Source organism: Phodopus roborovskii, unplaced genomic scaffold, assembly GCF_943737965.1.
Source record: "Phodopus roborovskii unplaced genomic scaffold, PHOROB, whole genome shotgun sequence".
In the NCBI taxonomy this organism is placed as follows: domain Eukaryota; kingdom Metazoa; phylum Chordata; class Mammalia; order Rodentia; family Cricetidae; genus Phodopus; species Phodopus roborovskii.
The window spans coordinates 13,433,846-13,452,279 of NW_026126407.1; the positions used below are offsets into that span (position 1 = coordinate 13,433,846).

The window sequence follows — 18,434 nt, forward strand, 5'->3', positions numbered from 1 at the left end:
GCAAGTATCTCTTTATCCTAGATAGGGCAGTGATGGACAAAATTAATCATTCCTTCCAAGTCTAGCCTGGTGAAGGCGAGGGGCTTGGAGATGTGTGTGTGCCCTCGAAACAGCTGTATCATCAAAAGGTCCCATCCCAGTGTGGGTGGTGACCTCCTGAAGCTACACACATAGAATCCCCATTTTCAGCCAACCTTCCAGCTCCTCTATACTCTAGAACCGCCTGAGACTACTCACAGCAGGGTTGGGATTACAGACAGCTGACAGTGCTTAGGAAGAACAGTTAGGATCTCTGTGAGGGTCTAATGACACTTCCTAGCTCATAAGGGAGCATCAACAAGCTGGGGGTGTGGAGCGTCTCACGTGGGTAATCACAGCTGTGCTCACTCAGAGAACAACATTCCACAAATTCCCACCCAGGTTCTGGACTCAAGGTCTCAAGAAGGGTAAATCCTGGGCAGCCAGACCATCCCTGGGTTCATATAATGCAAGTTCATACCTCCTGGCTATTTGCCACTCTCCTCTTTCTTGCTGTTGAGTCACCCTTGAACTTATGATGTCTTTCCCAAGTCCCATCTCCTTTGACTTCTGTTAATGGAACCCGTGTCCAGCCACCCCTGAGTGGGAACCTTGGAGTTGGTTGTGTTTATCCCTCCCTGTCTTTTCCCTGGTTCTGCTGAACTAAGAGCTCCTCACACAGGGTCTCTTGAATCCCCCTCCTACCTCTTTTCATCTTCATGGCTTCTACTCAGGTCACCTGCTTATTACTTGGACACTTAAGCCTTCTGATATTCATTGTATCCTGGGACTGGCTGTTGAGTTAAAGCATCCCTATAAGCATGGATACCATGGTTAACAAACAAACAAACAAAACCATCAGATATCTCCAATATGTAACACCCACCACCTGTAGAGTATGTGCCAGGCTAAGTGTCTCTCTGTCTGTCTGTCTACCTATCTCTATCTATATTTATCTGTCATCTATCATCAGTCAGTCTGTCTATCTATCATCTGTCTGGCTGTCATCTATGTATTTATGTATCTGTCATGTGCTGGCTAGTTTTATGTCAACTTAACACAAGCTAGAGTCATCTGAGAAGAGAGAACCTCAACTGAGAAATTGCCTCCATAATATCAGGCTTTGGGAAAGTATGTAGGGTATTTTCTTAATGATTGATGGTGGAGGGACCAGCCCATTATGGGTGGTGCTATCCCTGGGCTGGAGGTCCTGGGTACTATAAGAAAGTAGATGGAACAAACTATGGGGAGCAAGCCAGTAAGCAGTACTCTTCCATGGCCTCTGTATCAGCTCTTGCCTCAAGGTTCCCACCTAGTTTGAGTTCCTGGCTTGGCTTCCTTCAGTGAACTGTGACTTTGGATATGTAAAACAAACAAACCCTTTCCTTCTCAAGTTGATCTTGGTCATGGTGTTTCATCACAGCAGTAGTAACCCTGACTAATACACTATCTATGAATGACTCTTTAACTCGTCAAAACATGCCTCCTATCAGATGGGTGCTATCCTATATTAGAATTAGGAAACTGTTCATATATTGGAGACTTAACCCCCATACCTGTGTGTTAGTGGTATTTTGCCGTGCTGGGAATGGATCCCAGGGCCTCTCACATGCCAGGTAAGCAGCTTCCTACCATTCAGCTCCAGCCTCAGCCCTGTTAATGGTATTTGGAAATAAGCCAGGCACTTTGGAGGGTAATTGAGACAGATGAGATCATGAGAGTGGGGTGTGCCCATGATGGAATTGGTAGCTTCATAAGACGAGAGAGAGATGCCTGCTTTGTTGTGAGCCCTGAGGCCTTTGCCAGGTACTGAGAAGATGCTAGTGCCATCTTCTAGCTCGTAGAACTGTGTAAACCAGTTTATTTTTTCATTGGCCCAGCATAGTGGTGAGTGCCTGTAATCCCAGCATTTGAGAGGTATAGGCCGGAAAGTGAGGAGCCTTAAAGTTGGTTTTGGGTCCATAGTGAGTTTGAGGCCAGCTAGAGCTACACAAGACCCTGCCTCAGTCCCTCTATCCTCCAACACGAGACCCTACCTAAACAAATAAACAAACAATGACAACACAAGGCAAGAGAGAATAAATTACTCGGTTTGGACATTTTATTATAGCAACAGAAAATGGACTAAGATTTAAAACCTACAAGTAAATTATTTATCTGGGTTAGGAAAGTTGAATATACTAGCCACTTGCGTCATCACTGTTAGAAAATGCCCAACAGAAGCAATTTAAGAAAACAAAGGCTTCTCATGGTGACAAAACAAAGAGAAGGTATCCAAGGCCCCCAAATGCCAGAACTTGATCTGGGGTTAGATATTCACATAACACACAGATGTGTGTAGTGTCATACTATAGCTTTGTGTTGGAGGTGTTTTGGAAAACATGCCTAGTCAGTGGTAGAGCGCTTGCTTAGTTTGTGTGAGGCCCTGGGTGTAATCCCCAGAACTCCAAGGATGGGAGTAGGAAGGGAAACATATCTAAAATGTCTCTTGAGGGCAGTGAGGATAAAAAATTTGAGAAACTGAGATACAGTGCTGTCAGACAAATTATATGTCTGGCTCTATATGGGTGCTCAGATATTTACTAAACAGCTTTGTATTATGAGGAGCTGTGACTGGAACAGCTCCCTGGACAGCCTTCTCTAGCAGCATGGTTCCTGTGTAGTGGGGACTTCTAATTATGTAATTGTGTCCCCTGTGTGGTGTGGAGTGGGCTAAGAGTGAGGATAACCAGGGGACCTGGAAAGTTGGAGCAGTTCATACTGGGAGTGATAGCCTTCCAGAGGAGATTGGGGACATTGGGGTGGGCCAGAGCCCCGAGGGAGGAGAGGCAAAAAGATAACCCAGAAAGATAAATTAAGGATGCAGGTATTTGGATCTGATGTTTGCAGATGTGATTAAGAATGTTGAATTAGGGTAATTAACTTGGATTATCCAGGTAGTCCCTTAGCACAATATTATAGCAGAGGCAGAGGGAGTTTGGAGACTGCAGAGGACAAAGCAGCAGAAATATAGAGCAGAGAGAGATTTGGAGATGCTGGCCCCGAGGACAGAATGGTGTGGCCCCAAGACAAGCAATTCCAGCCGTACCAAATGTGGAAGAGTCTAGGAGAAGATTCCTGTCTAGAACCTCCAGAGGGGGTGGCACCTGTCACCGGCAGCACATGGGTGAAGAGCTGTGCCATCAACCCCAGGGCAGAGAATGGGCTGGGAGTGTGTGTGAACTCTCGCTGTGATTACCCTTCAGTTCTGCTTTCAACACATGTACCACCCATTCTCAGGAATTCTGGTGGCGGGAGACAGGAGGATTGAAAGGACACTGAGTAATGGTAAAGGCAGTAATGAAGGTCATTATCTACAAGGCTCAGGAAGAGACGATGTGGGCATTGTGGGGCAGGGGTGGGGGGAATGGGCTTTGTGGTCTGTGTGACATAATGTGGACAGGATGTCATCTGATTTCTTTCCTGTTTCTTTGCAGCTGCCCCCAGATGCTAGTAAGGCCTCTGAGGACCTCCGGCCATCTGCAGCTCCTCTCTCCTTAGGCCCCAGCTTTGTGCAGAGCCACTTTCAAGCACAGTACAGGTAAGATGGGGGCATGTTCTTAGAGCGTGGTCTCCAGGAGCTCTGCACACAGGTCACCTGCATCCCGTTCACCCTTGACCCTGTACAACAAAACAACAAAACACACAAGTACCCTTCCCTTTCCTGTCACAGCCTCAGTCAGTCAGTCTCCTGTAGTCTCCAACCTTGAGGATTTCTTCTTTCCCTTCTTGGCTTCTTGGCCTTCCACCCTCCTTTAAAGGGATGAAAGAGTACCTGGAGGGTGGTTCTGTAGAGCAGGGATGTGGAAGCCAGAACATCACCAGCTGGTGACATATTGAAGCGAGGGGGACTCTTCCTGTTTGCAGGACATGGCCAGAGAGCTCGCTTGAGTTAGCCATTGTGAGCTCAACACAGCATGGGGGGTATATATAAATCATCACACGGCCTTCAACTTTAGGAAACGTGTACTGTGGGCAATTCTATATAAAAGTATGGATGTTTTTAAAGAATTCTGGTGTTTAATAAAAATACCAGCAGCAGTGAGACTTCAAAAAGGAGACACTAGCCCCACACTGGTTAGCCATATGTCTTTTCATGGGCTTTGGTAGCTGATAGGATCAAGTGGGTGGGAGCACACTCAACAAAGATGACTACAAGCTTCAAGGTGGGAATGAGCACAGAGGTGCTTTGGATACAGAAAGCCTCTTATGTGTGTATGTCAAATATGTGTATATTTAAGTTCCATTTTTAAAGGCTAGAAAAAAGTAAAAATTGAACATATGAATGGTATGATTAATTATTTGACATGTGCCTATATAATGTCACACACACACATGTGTACATATATATATGTATATATTATACACACACACAAACACACACACACACACGTGTGTATCTTTAAACATTCATCACCAATTTATGGTAAAAAATCTAGTAAAATCCTCTTTGTAGCTTGTTAGTATATAGATTTGGTTATCTCTAATGAGTTCACCTATATGGTTGAACACAGGACTTCTTGCTACCTGTGAGTTAATGCCCATTGGTCAGCATTTCCCCATCTGCTGTCCCTTCTCCCTGATCTCTGGTAATTGCCATTCTATTCTCAACTTCTGTGAGAGAGTTTTCTTATAATCAATGTGTATTGTTTACAACTGATTTGATAATACATGTTATATTTTATATGCCATTAAAATATAATGCTCATGCTCTATATGAAATTAGAACAAGGCTATAGCTCAGTGGTAAAGTATGTGCTTGGCTCCTGCGAGGACATATTCTTGAACCAGTTGGATACAATATAACTGTATGAAGTTTGATACAGTACAGCTTTATGGGTTCAATTCTCACCACCATAAGATACATACATACACACATATAGTCAATTACTTAGAAAGTTTTTATTTTTTTCCCAAATTGCACATCTCTTGCCACCCGAAATAAGTTCAGGGCTAATCTAAAGGTCATACTGGGACAGGAGATGTGGCTCAGCAGTTAAGATCATTATTGCTCTTTCAGAGGACGAGTTTGGATCTCAGCACCCACATCAGGCAGCTCAAAAACTCCCATAATTTTCATTCCAAAGGATCCAACAGCCCCTTCTGGCCTCTGCGGGCACCTGCATATGCTCACATACACAGACACAAATAAATAAGAGCAATCAAGGTTGTATTCTTGACCCAGTTTGATGGGACACAGCTCTAGGAAAGAAAACATGCACCTGGTTTTGTTCTGGAGGCAAAGCGCAAAGCAAGGACTGAATCAGGGATTAGGACGCTTTCCCAACACAAGCATATGTTCTGTTGCACACCTTGGCACATTGCGATCTAAAGAGGTGGGAGGATCTAAAGAGGAACTGGGTAGCAGAGGGAACCTCACAATGCCATGTTCAGTGGCCAGCAAGTGCTGTGAGACACACTGTTTCTATCAAAAAACCTGCCTTGATTTTCCCGGGTGAGTTAACCAGTGGTGTGAACTGGGGTCTATGTTAAGCACACACACACACTGGTGTGTGGTGTGGTGTAGACACTATGCCTAGCAACCCTGAGGCCATGTGCTCCAGTAGTATCACCGGCAAGCAAGGAAGACAAAAGACCACTAAGGACTTTTCTAAATCACTACTAACCTTCAGGCTATATCCCTTTAGATAACTTGTATCCCTGAGATCTAGCAATAAGCAGATGCCTCAGGTGAATCCATGGGTTTATCTTCTTGCTTTGCCTACATTATTATTATTGTTGTTGTTGTTTTCTTTGAGATATTGTCTTGCTATATAGCCTAGGCTGGCCTTGAACTTTTCCACACTTCTACCTCAGTTTCTCGAGTGTTGGGATTACATCTGTGAAACACCACATCTGGTTCCTGGGAAGTTTTCAACTTAAGATGCCAGAGTCCCCCCCTTCCCCTCATTGAAATAGAATCCATGGCGGAAAAGCCTGGAAGTCTGGACCTTTAAAAAGTTGCTTGTGTGCTAGTGAGGTAAAGGTACTTGCTGCCAAGCCTGATGACCTAAGTTCCATGCCAGAACCCACGTGGTTAAAGGAGAGGACCGACTTCCAAAGGCTGTTGTTCTAACCTGACATGCATACCATGGCAGGCCATGTCCACCCACACCCCCTTATGAGATAAATAAATAAATAAATGCAATTTTAAAAAAATGCTGTTTGGAGGTTCAGGCACCAAGGATAAGAGGCTCTGAAAGTTAGTGTGTAGTTTTTTTCCCCCCCTTCCTTAGTATGCTGAGATGTGAGACTGAATCCCCTTACTTATTATCCACTTAATTTTGTTGTTTGACACAATGTTCCCTATGTTGCCCATCTTGGCCTCCAACCTGGGCTTAGGTGCCCTTCCTACGTCAGTATGCACGCCCAGCTCAACTATACATTTAAATCTACAACCCAGCGCCATGTATGCTCACGGTACTGGGTAGCCATCCTCTATCTCTTCCTGGCTTCTGAACATTTTTATCACCCAAAGAGAAAATCTGGTATGTAATAAGCAGTCACAGTCCACTTGCCTTTCTCCCAACTTCTAGAAACCATCACTTTCCTATTTTAGATATTTGGCTTTCCTCTTTGCTTTCTTATTTTAGATATTTCAGCCTTGTGGGTCTGGGTCTGTCTTGGTACTTGACATGATATTTTCAAGGTATCAGGGCTCTGTTTCTTTTTATGGCTGAGTTGTATTCCACAGTGTGGATGTACCACATTTTGTTTATTTCCTAACTATTTCTAGGTAGCTTGGTTGTTTCCCCTCTGACTCTTGTGAACAAGGCTGCAAGGAAATTCACATATAAGTTATGAGTTGAACACCTGTTTCAGTTCTCCTGCGTGGAATTGCTGGGAAGGAAATGCTATACTAATGTAGTATCTAGATTTTCCAGGGACTATCAAGCTATTGAAGTGTGACAAGGCCTCATCTCTGTTCTTTGCCCTCACAGATCTTCCTTGACTTGTCCTCACTGCCTGAAACAAAGCAACACCTTCGATCCTTTCCTGTGTGTGTCCCTTCCCATCCCCTTGCGCCAGACAAGGTACGTGAGCATTCTGAGTATTGTAGCATGCCCGCTATACTTTACCCTTCCCTCCTCTTTCCTGCGGACCTTCTGGTCCTGCATCTGCCACTTTTCACTTAGTGTTTCTGTAGAGACCAGTCCTGCAATCAGGTAGCACTCAGTATTGAATGGGTAATTAAAGAGAAAGAGTGTCCGTTCTTTATCTGAGGAAGGAACATGAAGAGGATTCTTGTGTGTGTCCAGGCTGTGTCTTGACTTCGGTCTCTGGCCTACTCAGGAACTGGCACAGGCCCTACTTAAGTCAGACAAGGGCATCTGTTGCTACCTGCTCTTCCCTGCTGGACCTCAAACTCCAGTTCCTTCTTTATAAAGGTATGGGTAATTTTTATTTCTTTCATTTTGTTTTTAAAGGCAGAGTCTCATTCTGTAGCTCAAGCTGCCCATCCCTCTGCCTTACCTTCCCAAGTGCTGGGTCTGTAGGTGTGAGCTACCACCCTTGACTATAGGGAAATGATTTCATGAAGGAGCAAAGGAAGAGAAAGAAGGTTGTTTGGGATGGACGAGAAGAAAAGTGGTGTTGGGGTAAGCGAGCAGTGGGTTGCAGTGTCCAGCAGCAAGGAACTGGCAGTACAGACAGCCCTTTTCCCGGAAGCCCAGCTTGCCACCAACACAGATGGCCAGGCCAGTGTGGTGGAAGGTTGGTGGGTCTGAATGTGGGAGCCAGTGGAGCTGGATGGAGGTACTTCTCCATTGTGCTTCCAACATCCTCAGTCCCATCTCTCCTTTCCATTCACCAAGTCCCCATCGGTGCCATAGCAGAACAGTCATCTTAGACAGTGGCATGGGTTATACCCTTGCGCACGGCAGCATCGGGAAATGTAAGCTGTGACGGAGGACCCTGGGTGGCACAGTGGTTGAACAGTGACCCTGGGACAGGCTTCCCAGGTTCTCACCTCAACTTGTGCGGTGGTTAATTACTATAGCACAGCAGTCTCCTCCAGGAGTGGTTTCTGGGGGCTGTGAAGGGAAGGGGGGGAGCAGAAGGAAATTTTCACTGAGGAGAAAGTCTCCAGTTTCTTTGTATGGCCTTGGCTGTTCTAGAACAACTCTGTAGATCAGTCTGACCTCTAACTCACAGAGATCCTCCTGCCTCTGCCTCCCTCATTTTGGGATTAAAGATATGCACCACCACTGCCCCACCTTCTTGTTTGTGTTTTAATGCTTTCTGTTTAATTGTTACAGTTGTAGGACCAGAGATCTATGTGGTTTGATTTTTATTTATTTTATTTATTTATTTTTTTGAAACAGGGTTTCTCTGTATTGCTTTGGAGGTTGTCCTAGAACTCGCTCTGTAGACCAGGCTGGCCTCAAACTCACAGAGATACGCCTGCCTCTGCCTCCCAAGTGCTGGGGTTAAAGGCATGAGCCACCTGCTACCCGATGGTTTCTACTTGAAACCCTTTTGTGTTCAACCCTCTGGAAAAGCACTTTGGGAGATTTGGCTCTTTTCTGCCACCTATTGGAATGGCACTTAAAGTTCAGGGACCCAACTAGCAAATCACATTTAAGGCTGTCCTCATGGTCCACAGTGTTGGTGGCCATTACTGTCAGTCCTTTAAGGATTTCAGCTCTCTTTCTGTTTCAGATTCCTGAGTGTCACCTTGGTGTTCTCCTCTAAGAGCCAGCGGTTCTTGCGGGTTGGCCTGGCTGTGCCAATCCTCAGCACGGTGGCGGCCTTGAGGAAGATGGTTGCTGAGGAAGGAGGCGTCTCTGCAGAGGAGGTGTGCTGGGACTGCTGGGCCTGGCCACTGGGTGACAGAATGCTGACTGGGCCAGCTGCCCAGACTAATGTGTGGTTCCCAGATGATTTTAGCATGACTCACTGGCTTCTGTTTGATTAGTTGTCCCCTGGGTGTTTGTGGTGACCCAGCCTTGGCTTCTCCCTGCATTATTACTCAGGGTGACCGCAAGGGTACACTTTGTCGTTCAGAAGGGGATGGTGATTGTGATCCAACAGCAGCTAACCAGTCATACTTACTTAGTGCAGGATGTCGTCCTATGGTTGTGCCCTCCCTCCCTGAGATAGAATCTCACTACATGGTTCTGGCTAGTCTGATAGATACTCCTATATATAGTCCAAAGTGGACTTAAATTTGTAGCCACCCTTCTGCCTCAGTCTCCCCAATGTTGAGACTACAGGCATGTAGCACTGTGCTCAGCTGACCCCATGAGTCAATCCTGTCCATCCTTGTAGAGAAGGGACTGAGGGGATTAAGTGAATGGTCCAGGGTCATAAAAGCAAGGAGATGGCTAAGCTGGGATCTGAATGCATGTGGTTGTGTGCTTTTCCACTTCTGAGAATATCAGCCAGGTACTGAAAGGATGCTCAGAGCGATGCAGACACCGATCACTGGTGACATGAGAGGAGATGAAGAAAATAGAACTCTCGATCCTCCTGTCTCAGCCTCACAAGTGCTGGGATGACTAGGCATGTGCCACTAAACCTGTCTTTATTTTATTTATTTACTTTCGAGACAGGGTTCCACTCTGTAGCTTAGACTGACCTTGGAACTCACTATGAAGCCCAGGCTAGCCTCACACTCATGGCAGTTCTGTCCCCTCAGCCTCCTGAGTGCTAGATTACTTGTATGAGCTGCTGGGTTACATTTGTGAGCTGCCATGCTTGCCACAATTTTGCTTTATGAGGAGTTCTGGTGATGAACTGACTTTACTGTGCCTGGAGGACCCCTGTGACATAGTGGGATAAAAATGATCCAGTGGCAAACATCGTGACAAGATGAAAGTTTCCTAGTTGCTGTGACCAAATGTGTGGCAAAAGGCAACTTCCAGGAGAAGGAGCTTATTTCAGCTCACAGTTTGAGGGGTACATCCTGTCTTGGCAGAGAAGGTGTGGTGGCAGCAGTGTAAGGTGGCTGCTCACACTCTGTAGTCAGGAAGCAGAGAGAGAGAGAGAGAGAGAGAGAGAGAGAGAGAGAGAGAGAGAGAGAGAGAGATCGGTGCTTTGGCTCAGCTTGCCCTCTTTGCATTCAATCTGGCCCCAGGCCACAGAGTGATGCTGTTCACACCCATCGTGGGTTTTCCGTCTTCAGTTAAACTTTTCTAGAAGCACGTTCATGGGTACTTTCGGGTATGTTTCCATGGTGATCTTAAATCCAGGCAAGTTGACAGTTTAGACTAGTGTCACAGAGGGGCTCTGAGTTGGGTTCTAGCTGTGACTCGGCTGCTCTCCAGCTCTCTGACTTGAACCCTGCAAGTGGTTGACCATCCTTCTGTTTCTTTAACTATAAAATGGAAATTTTATGCTTCCCAGATAACCTGGTAGAACCTTTTAAAATTAAACAAAAACACGTGGTAACCTTTTCATTAAGTAATGATGCACATACACCAAAGTATACATATCCTAAAGTTGTGGCTGTCTGTATATTTGTATAACCACCTGGTCACCGAGTCTGTCTTCACTCCACTGGCTCCCTCCTACCCCACCCAGGGAAGTTCTGACCCTCCCCCACATCCCTGCCTGTAGCATTGTTATGATATTCTCACACAGGGGAAAATAATGCATATTTTCCTTGTAATCTCTAAAGTTCAGCTAACAAGATGGCTCAGAGGGTCACGGTGCTTGCCACCAAGCCTGATGACCCAAGGAGAGACCTGGAAGGAGAGACCTGACTCTGGAAAGTTGCCTTCTGACTTCTAAACACAAGCCATGGTTTGCATACACCATGCCCCCACCCTTGTAAAATAAGTAAATGCAAAAGCAAGTGAATTCTCTCTCTCTCTCTTTCTCTCTCTCTCTCTCTCTCTCTCTCTCTCTCTCTCTCTCTCTGTGTGTGTGTGTGTGTGTGTAAGAGAAAGAGGGAGAGCACATTTGGAGGGATTGGCAGTAATGAAAAGATCCAAAGGAACCACCTGGTAGAGGCATAGGTTGAGTAGAAGCAGGATTGTCAGGAATGTGAGGCATCAGGGGGATGGGACTCACATGGTGTCAGTACAGGATGGACAGTCTTATTGGAACTAAAACATCCCTCTTGATGTTTTGATTTCTTTGATTGGCATGTTTCTCTATGGGAATGAAATATCTGGCTGTATTTATTCTATATCTTGTGACTTGGGATATATATATATATATACTAATTTATATTTTATATTTTATTTACCAAAATTTTTTTATTTATAATTTATATTTTATTTACCAAAAGCCAGCATGAATAATGAGCAAAGCCTAATGTTAAAATTTATCCAGACAACATGAAGATTTTGGTTGCTTCAATTCCTCTATACCTTTTGACTTAGATATTATTGCAGATAGTAGCTAGATATTGGTGGCTCATGCCTAGAACCCAGCGTTTGAGAGGCTGAGGCAGGATTGCTGCAGATTCCATGCCAGCCCAGCCCAGCCAGGGATGCCAATATGCAAAAGGAGTTCTTAATTGGTCTAGATAATAAAAGACCAGAGTCAGATATAAAGGGAAATGCTGAGAGGTCAGAGAGAAGGAGCAAGTCACAGTACACCCTACCTCCTAAGTGTCTCCACAGAAAAGAGAGTAATTTCCTGTTTGTCCCTGCTTATATCCTGTTACTGCCAGCTACATCATTTCCTGCCTGTGTGTACAGACCTTCAGATCTCTATGGTTAGCTAGTGGCAAGCTCCATTCTCTGACACCAAGACAGGCTTTATTTGTGCAAGAAAGATATCACCACAATCTGACCCCCTCAAAAATAAATTATTGTAGATGGTGAGATAGTAGTAGCTTTTGTTCTATAATATAATATTTTCTCCCTCCCCCCTACTTTAGTTAAATATAGTTTCGTTTGGTCTTATGGTTTGAATGAACAATGAAGATTTAAACTTAATGTGTACTATTTTCTTTGATTAATTCTGTTTTACAATTCAATTTTTTTTTAAAGCCTAAAATATATCTTTTATAAGAGAACTTCCCAGCCAGTATGTCTCAAATGGGCTCTGTGGAATGTATATATTGAGATGCTGAGTTGGTTTCTGGGGCAGTCAGCTCTTTTTTTCTATAGTGTAAATCCATCTCCTTCCTGTATTTCATGAACATGCTTTTTTTTTTTTAGTCATGACATTATGTGAGAAAAGTTAATAACACCATTTCAAGCCTCTCTTAATTGAACACTGTTCATGGAGAACACTTTTTGTTTACCTAGCACATTTTTATTCTCATGCTGTGGTAGCTTAGCTAGGTATAAAACTTTAGATTAAAAAATTGTGTGGTTACAGCTAAGATGTCTGTAGTTAATCAAATTGTGTTTGCTATATTTTATGATTTAAAATAATGTAGGCACTTGGAAGGAAAGGAAAAATTAGTTTTAAGACTCTGAGTTATTTTTAATTTTATGTTTATTTAGTGGTGTGTGTGTGTGTGTGTGTGTGTGTGTGTGTGTGTGTGTATACACATGCACACATATGGGATCCAGAGGACAACTTGCAGGAGTCAGTTCTCTCTTCCGACATGTAAGTTCCAAGGATCAAACAGTCCGCCAGGGTTGGCTTTTCCCATTGAGCTATCTTGCTGGCCCTGTTTTGGGGTTCTTATCTGTTGGGTTCTTTTTGAGAAAATGATCCTTCTCATTTCAGGTGATCTTGGTTGAACTGTATCCCAATGGATTCCAGCGGTCATTCTTTGATGAAGAAGACCTGAATACCATTGCAGAGGGTGATAATGTGTATGCTTTCCAAGTCCCTCCCTTACCTGGTCCAGGGACACTCTCAGGTACAGTAGTGCTTTGAATAATTTGTTTTGCAAGAATAATGGGTTTGAGAGGGTCTTCTTGGGATGCTAAGGCTGCAAACCTTTAGCTTTAACACTTTAAACTGTCAGGCTAATTTCCTCTGTAATTTCATCTACAGAGATAGATAGACAGATAGTTAAAATCTCAGTGAGCATTACAATTACCAGGAGGGCTACTTAAGTTCTGATTTAAAGGCCTGAGGAGGAGCTTGAGAATCTGCATGCCAGTCATGCTTCCTGAAGATGCTGACTACAGGGGACCACACTGAGAATCACGGCCTAGCAGGAGGTGCTGGTACCCTCTTTGTTTCAGGGCTGTTACCATTCACAGTCCTTATCTGAACTCAGATTTCTACTAGTTGAGCTGTAGATAGGCAAAGAGATTAAGACACATGGACAGACAGACAGATGGACAGACAGACAGACAGACACACACACACACACACACACACACTGCTGCTGCTGCTGCTGTTGCTGTAATTTTCCCACACCTCTGACTGATGAATGTAGCCTTTTTATTTTTTAGCTGTACATCAGTGTACATTTTAGCACAATTAGCCAGTTTACAAGACCATGTTTAAAGAAGGCATACGGCAGCCTTCACTTACCTGCAAATTCCCTTTTTTTTGGAGTTTCTGTTAGCTACATGCCCCCTATGCTCTAAAACATTAAAAGAAAAAAAAAATATTGAAGTTATCCATTGCTAATGTGTGTGCTTGTTTTGTGGCACTGGGAAATCAAACTCAGGGATTTATACTTGCTAATCAAGTAGTTGCTCTACCACTGAGCTATGCCCCAGCCTCACAATTAATAACCTTTATGTGAGTAACTTGTTGTTATTCTATTTTATTATTATTCTCTTACTGCACCTAATTTACAAATGAACATTTATCATAAGTAAAACTGGTAGGAAAAAAACATAGTATTTGTAGGGTTGGTTATGTGAATGGCAACTGCCATAACTCAGACGAATCCTATGTGTTGAGCCCATGTCCTTAGGTAGCCTAGGCAGTGAGCTGTGAGAAGCAGATGTTTTGATGTTCTCTGAGTCAACAGGAGAATTCTGGGCTGTGTAATCTGGAACAGAACACTGATTGACCTTGACTGTGTTACAGCCCAGGGAATAACTTCAAATTCAATCATGGGTAACACATACTTTCCTTGAAAAAAAAAAAAATCAGTACATTTCAGAACTGATTGGAATGAGAGGCTAGCCCAGGCCCTCTCCTTTGTCCCTGGTAGTGGATGTTCTAAGATTCTGTTGGGTGAACACATAAAAGCAACCCAAGTAAATATGGGCTATTTCCCAGGTGGCCTTTGCAGAATGTTAATTAAGCCCTCCCTGGCCCATCTTTTGAAAATCATTGGCTGACTACAACTACAAAATCATATCACATGTATATAAATTGTGTGTGCCAGGTTCCAATTGACCCAGTGTTAAGAGCCTCACCCTCTCCCTTCAGAGTCCCCAGATGTCTGAATAGATGCTCTTGTGTCATCCTCTCTTCCAGCTCATCCTCCTTCTGGCCTGTCAGTGTCACCGCGCTTGGCAGTCCGTGACAGCCAGGGCTTCTCTAAGCCTCTCCACAGTGAGAGGGTGCTCTTCCTCTTCTGTAACCTGGTGGGGTCGGGGCAGCAGGCAAGCAGGTATGTGAATCTCCTCTTTGTTTTCATGTGACTAGCGCGATTTGTGAACCTGTACTTAGCACTCCTTCCTCTCTCCCCTCTCCCTCTCTCTCTCTCTTCATTCATATAGTCCAGGCTGGCCTTAAACACTCTGTGCAACCAAGATTGGCTTAGAACTCCCGATCTTCATGTCTCTATCACTCCAGTGCTGGGGTTCCAGGGGTAGACTACCATATTGGGCTCTATTCTTGGATTCTATCTCGAATAATTTTAACTTGATAAAAATAAGTATCTATTCCCAGTGTTAATAAAGTAGAAGATGAGAGTACAGTGCTTCTGAGCAAGAGGATTCACTATAATTGCCCTGACAGATGGCTGGCACCATTCTTAATTAAACATCAGAGGGTTCCTGTTAATTGCAGGAGCAATTGTGATTGCCTGTACCACTACTACCTTATATTGTGACATGAGGGCTGGCAGCAGCCACCCAGTGAGGAAAACTGGCTACAAGAGGCAAGTAGGCATGGCTGTGACCACCTGTAATCTGCTAGTCAGAAGGCTGAGGCAGGAGGATTGTGAGTCCAGCCTGGGCTATGTAGGAAGTTGCAGGTCAGTATGGGCTACATAGCAGACCTATCACTGAGGGAGAAAAAGGATGGTAGAAGTAAAGGAAATAAAAAACCACAGTGTTTATAGTTTGGTAGTCTGACTAGAGGACATGAACTGGAAAGTGATTAAAACTAATTAAAGGGTTCAGGAAAATGATTTGGTTATATTATAAATATTAAAAAATAGACAACTTTCTAGTATAATCAAATAGAATGTTTTAAAGGAAATCGTGACTGTTTGGAGTAATGTGTGTTACCCTGATTTGATCATCTACAATGTATGCGTGTATTGAGACATTGCACTGTGCTCTATGCGTATGTATATTTATCATCTGCCAAATAAAATGCAAATAAAATATTTAAAGAATTCTGGGCCTGGAGAGATGACTCATTGGTTAAGAGTACCTGTTGCTCTTGAAGAGGACCCAGTTTTGGTTCCCAACATCCCATGGTGGCTCACAACCATCCATAACTCCACTTCAAGGGGATCTGACTCTTCTTCTGGCCTGTGCAGGCACTAAGCATCCACGAGATGCACATACATGCATCCAGGCAAAATATTCATGCACACAAAATAAAATAATAAATATTATATAGAGAGAATATGAATGAATTCTAGTATGGCTCAGTGATATAGCATGTGCTTAGCATGTACAAGGCCCTGGAATCAACCTCCATCACTACATAAGCAATACAAAACAAAACAAAAACAAAGTGGAATTCTAGTAAGATATGTTTAGATTAATAAAACAGTTCTAAAATTTATCTGGGATTATAAAGTGGTAGGCATAACCAGAAAACACCGGGGGAGGAAGGAAAGGAGGATGGAAGATGGCAACAGCCACAATGATGTTGCTTTTGGCTTTGGTGTTTTGAGATTAGGGTCTTACTCTGTAGCCCAGGTTGGTCTGGAACTCCCTATGTGTGTAGCTCAGGCTGGCCTCAAACTCATAATCCTTCTGCCTCTGTCTCCTAGCTCCTAAAATCATAGGTGTATAGTGTGATATACAGCTCAATCAAATTTTAATTGTTAAAATACTATGATATGGGTAAAAGAATATGAAAATAATAACAGAATCAAATAGGCCAAATTATATTTAGGTATTTAGTATTTGATAAAATGACATATTTCATAGTCTTAGAGATGGATTCATTATCCAGTAATTAAGGCTGCACAAATCACTTCTTTTATTTTAAATCATTCTTTCCTCTTGTCATAAACTTGTACACATAAATTCCAAATTAATTAAAAAGGTAACCACAGAAAAATTTCTATAAATTACCTGGAAAGCAGTGTAGGAAGGCATGTTGGCAACTCCCCTGACTGAGTCCCTGTCTCAACAAAGCAAACCAAACAGAAAAGCACTTAGAATATTTATGTCTTTGAATAGAAGAGGCTCTTTTTTGAAACACATAAAACAAGGGACCATGAGGAGGAGGCTTATGTTTCAAACAAATTTAACATTTTAATCTGAAACCAACTGTAAACTTAAAGGCAAAAGACAATGAGGGAAAATACACGTATGCCTTGAGAGAGGTGAAGGACTCATATACATCACAGAAAGCCTAGCTCTCACTCAAATGAGGTAGGGTGTCTCGTAGTGAAATGATTTCACAGTATAAGCATAGGGTAAAAGATTCAGAGGTGTTGGCAAGGAGAGAATTCTTACTGCCGTGGAAAGATTCTATTTCTAGCCCTTCAGATTGCTAAAGAAATCTGGACTACTCGTTCTGAACAAGGATAAAGCAACTTATGGGACAAGATGATAAAACAAAATTAAAAGCTCAGCTCTTCATCCAGGGACCTGAGTAGAGGCACTTGCCTCCCTAGTAGACTGACATGGCTTTTCTGTAGGGCATTTTGGAAGTAAGTAGCATTGGCTTTGCCTTTCTATTTATAGAACCTTCATTCTAGGAGAGCAATTGGTCCCATGTAGCCGAGGGCCTGTGCTTAAGACTGTGTTTAGTTCCTGCCATAAGCATCATTATTTAAACAGTAACAAACTGGAAGCAACTCAAACTACATTAACAACACAGGATAGGTTGAGGAGCTCATCCGTCCATTCAGTGGCTGCATAGTGCCCTTCCCGGTCCAGACAGGTCCCCTCATTGGTGTTCAGTTTTAGCAATGTTGATTCAACAGCTTCACTTTATCCAGGCATATTTCCCTACAACCAGGGTGCCTGTGGCAGAGCAAAGGTCCATTGGTACATCCTGTGCTTACTGCCAAGCCCATTGCTGGGCATTCAGTGGGTTGGGATATGAGATAATGAGACTATTCCTAAGATCTGACCCACTTCCCCTGCTCTCTGCTGTGGAAATCCACCACTTGTAACAGTCAACAAGGCAGCGTATATATGTAACATAAGTACCTGGCAACTCGGTGTAGGGCTTGGCTCTTAACTGTTCACTAATGCATTGGAGAGGAACCAGAATGAAGCAAACATACATGTCTCTTGTTGAATTATCCTGTACGGAAATAACGTATTTCCTTGTATTTTCAGGTTTGGGCCACCCTTCCTGATTCGGGAAGACAGGACTATCTCCTGGGCCCAGCTACAACAGTGTATTCTCAGCAAGGTTCGGTGCCTCATGAGGAGTGAGGCACCTGCACAGGTCTGTATGCATGAGTTCATGTGTGTGTGTGTGTGTGTGTGTGTGTGTGTGTGTGTGATTCATGTGCAAGATGGAAGTTACCATTTGATGGCTTGTGATGTTTTCACCTGTCACATTAGAAGACACATTTCACAAGAACAACTGAAATAATGAGCAGCATTTGCGTTATTATTCTCAACTTCCTGTTTTTATAGTTTTATAGTCTTTCATAGTTTTTGCTAGGGGCTGGCACATAGTAAGTTGTAGCATATATATATATACATATATATATATATGTATATGTATATGTATAGATCAAACTTTGAAGAGATTTGATAAAATTTCCTTTCTCCACTCCTCCCCCAACCTTCTCTCTTGAGACAAGGTCTTACTCTGTAGTCCAGGTTGGCCTTGAATTTGTGACAGCCCTCCGGCCTCAACCTCCCCAAGTGCTGAGGTTGCAGCACGAGTTACCATACCTGGCTTGAGATAGAATTCCTTTTTTGTTTGTTTTTGTTTTGAAAGATTTAAATCACTTTAATTTACTTACTTATTGTGTGCATTTGTGTGTATGTTCATGCCATGGTGCACATGAGGATGTCAGAGGACACCTCTGGGAGTTGGTTCTCTTCTTCCACAATGTGAGTTTGGAAGGTATCGACCTCAGGTTGCCAGGCTTGGCAGCAAGTGCCTTTGCCCCTTGAGCCACCTTGCCATCCCCTGAGATGTAATTTCTATAGAACATTAAGGGTTGATGG

The 18,434-nt window shown here is 43.5% G+C and overlaps 1 protein-coding gene across 2 annotated transcripts in view; it reads left to right on the top strand.

Moving 5' to 3' along the window:
• Usp43 (ubiquitin specific peptidase 43) overlaps window positions 1–18,434 on the top strand; it is a 57,222-nt gene that overhangs the window by 13,804 nt on the left and 24,984 nt on the right. For both annotated transcript variants that reach the window (XM_051180351.1, XM_051180350.1), the window contains exons 3-8: window positions 3,495–3,598; window positions 6,999–7,091; window positions 8,719–8,854; window positions 12,694–12,829; window positions 14,359–14,494; window positions 17,586–17,697. In XM_051180351.1, the coding sequence (XP_051036308.1) occupies window positions 3,495–3,598; window positions 6,999–7,091; window positions 8,719–8,854; window positions 12,694–12,829; window positions 14,359–14,494; window positions 17,586–17,697 (717 nt within the window). The remainder of the gene's footprint in view (window positions 1–3,494; window positions 3,599–6,998; window positions 7,092–8,718; window positions 8,855–12,693; window positions 12,830–14,358; window positions 14,495–17,585; window positions 17,698–18,434) is intronic.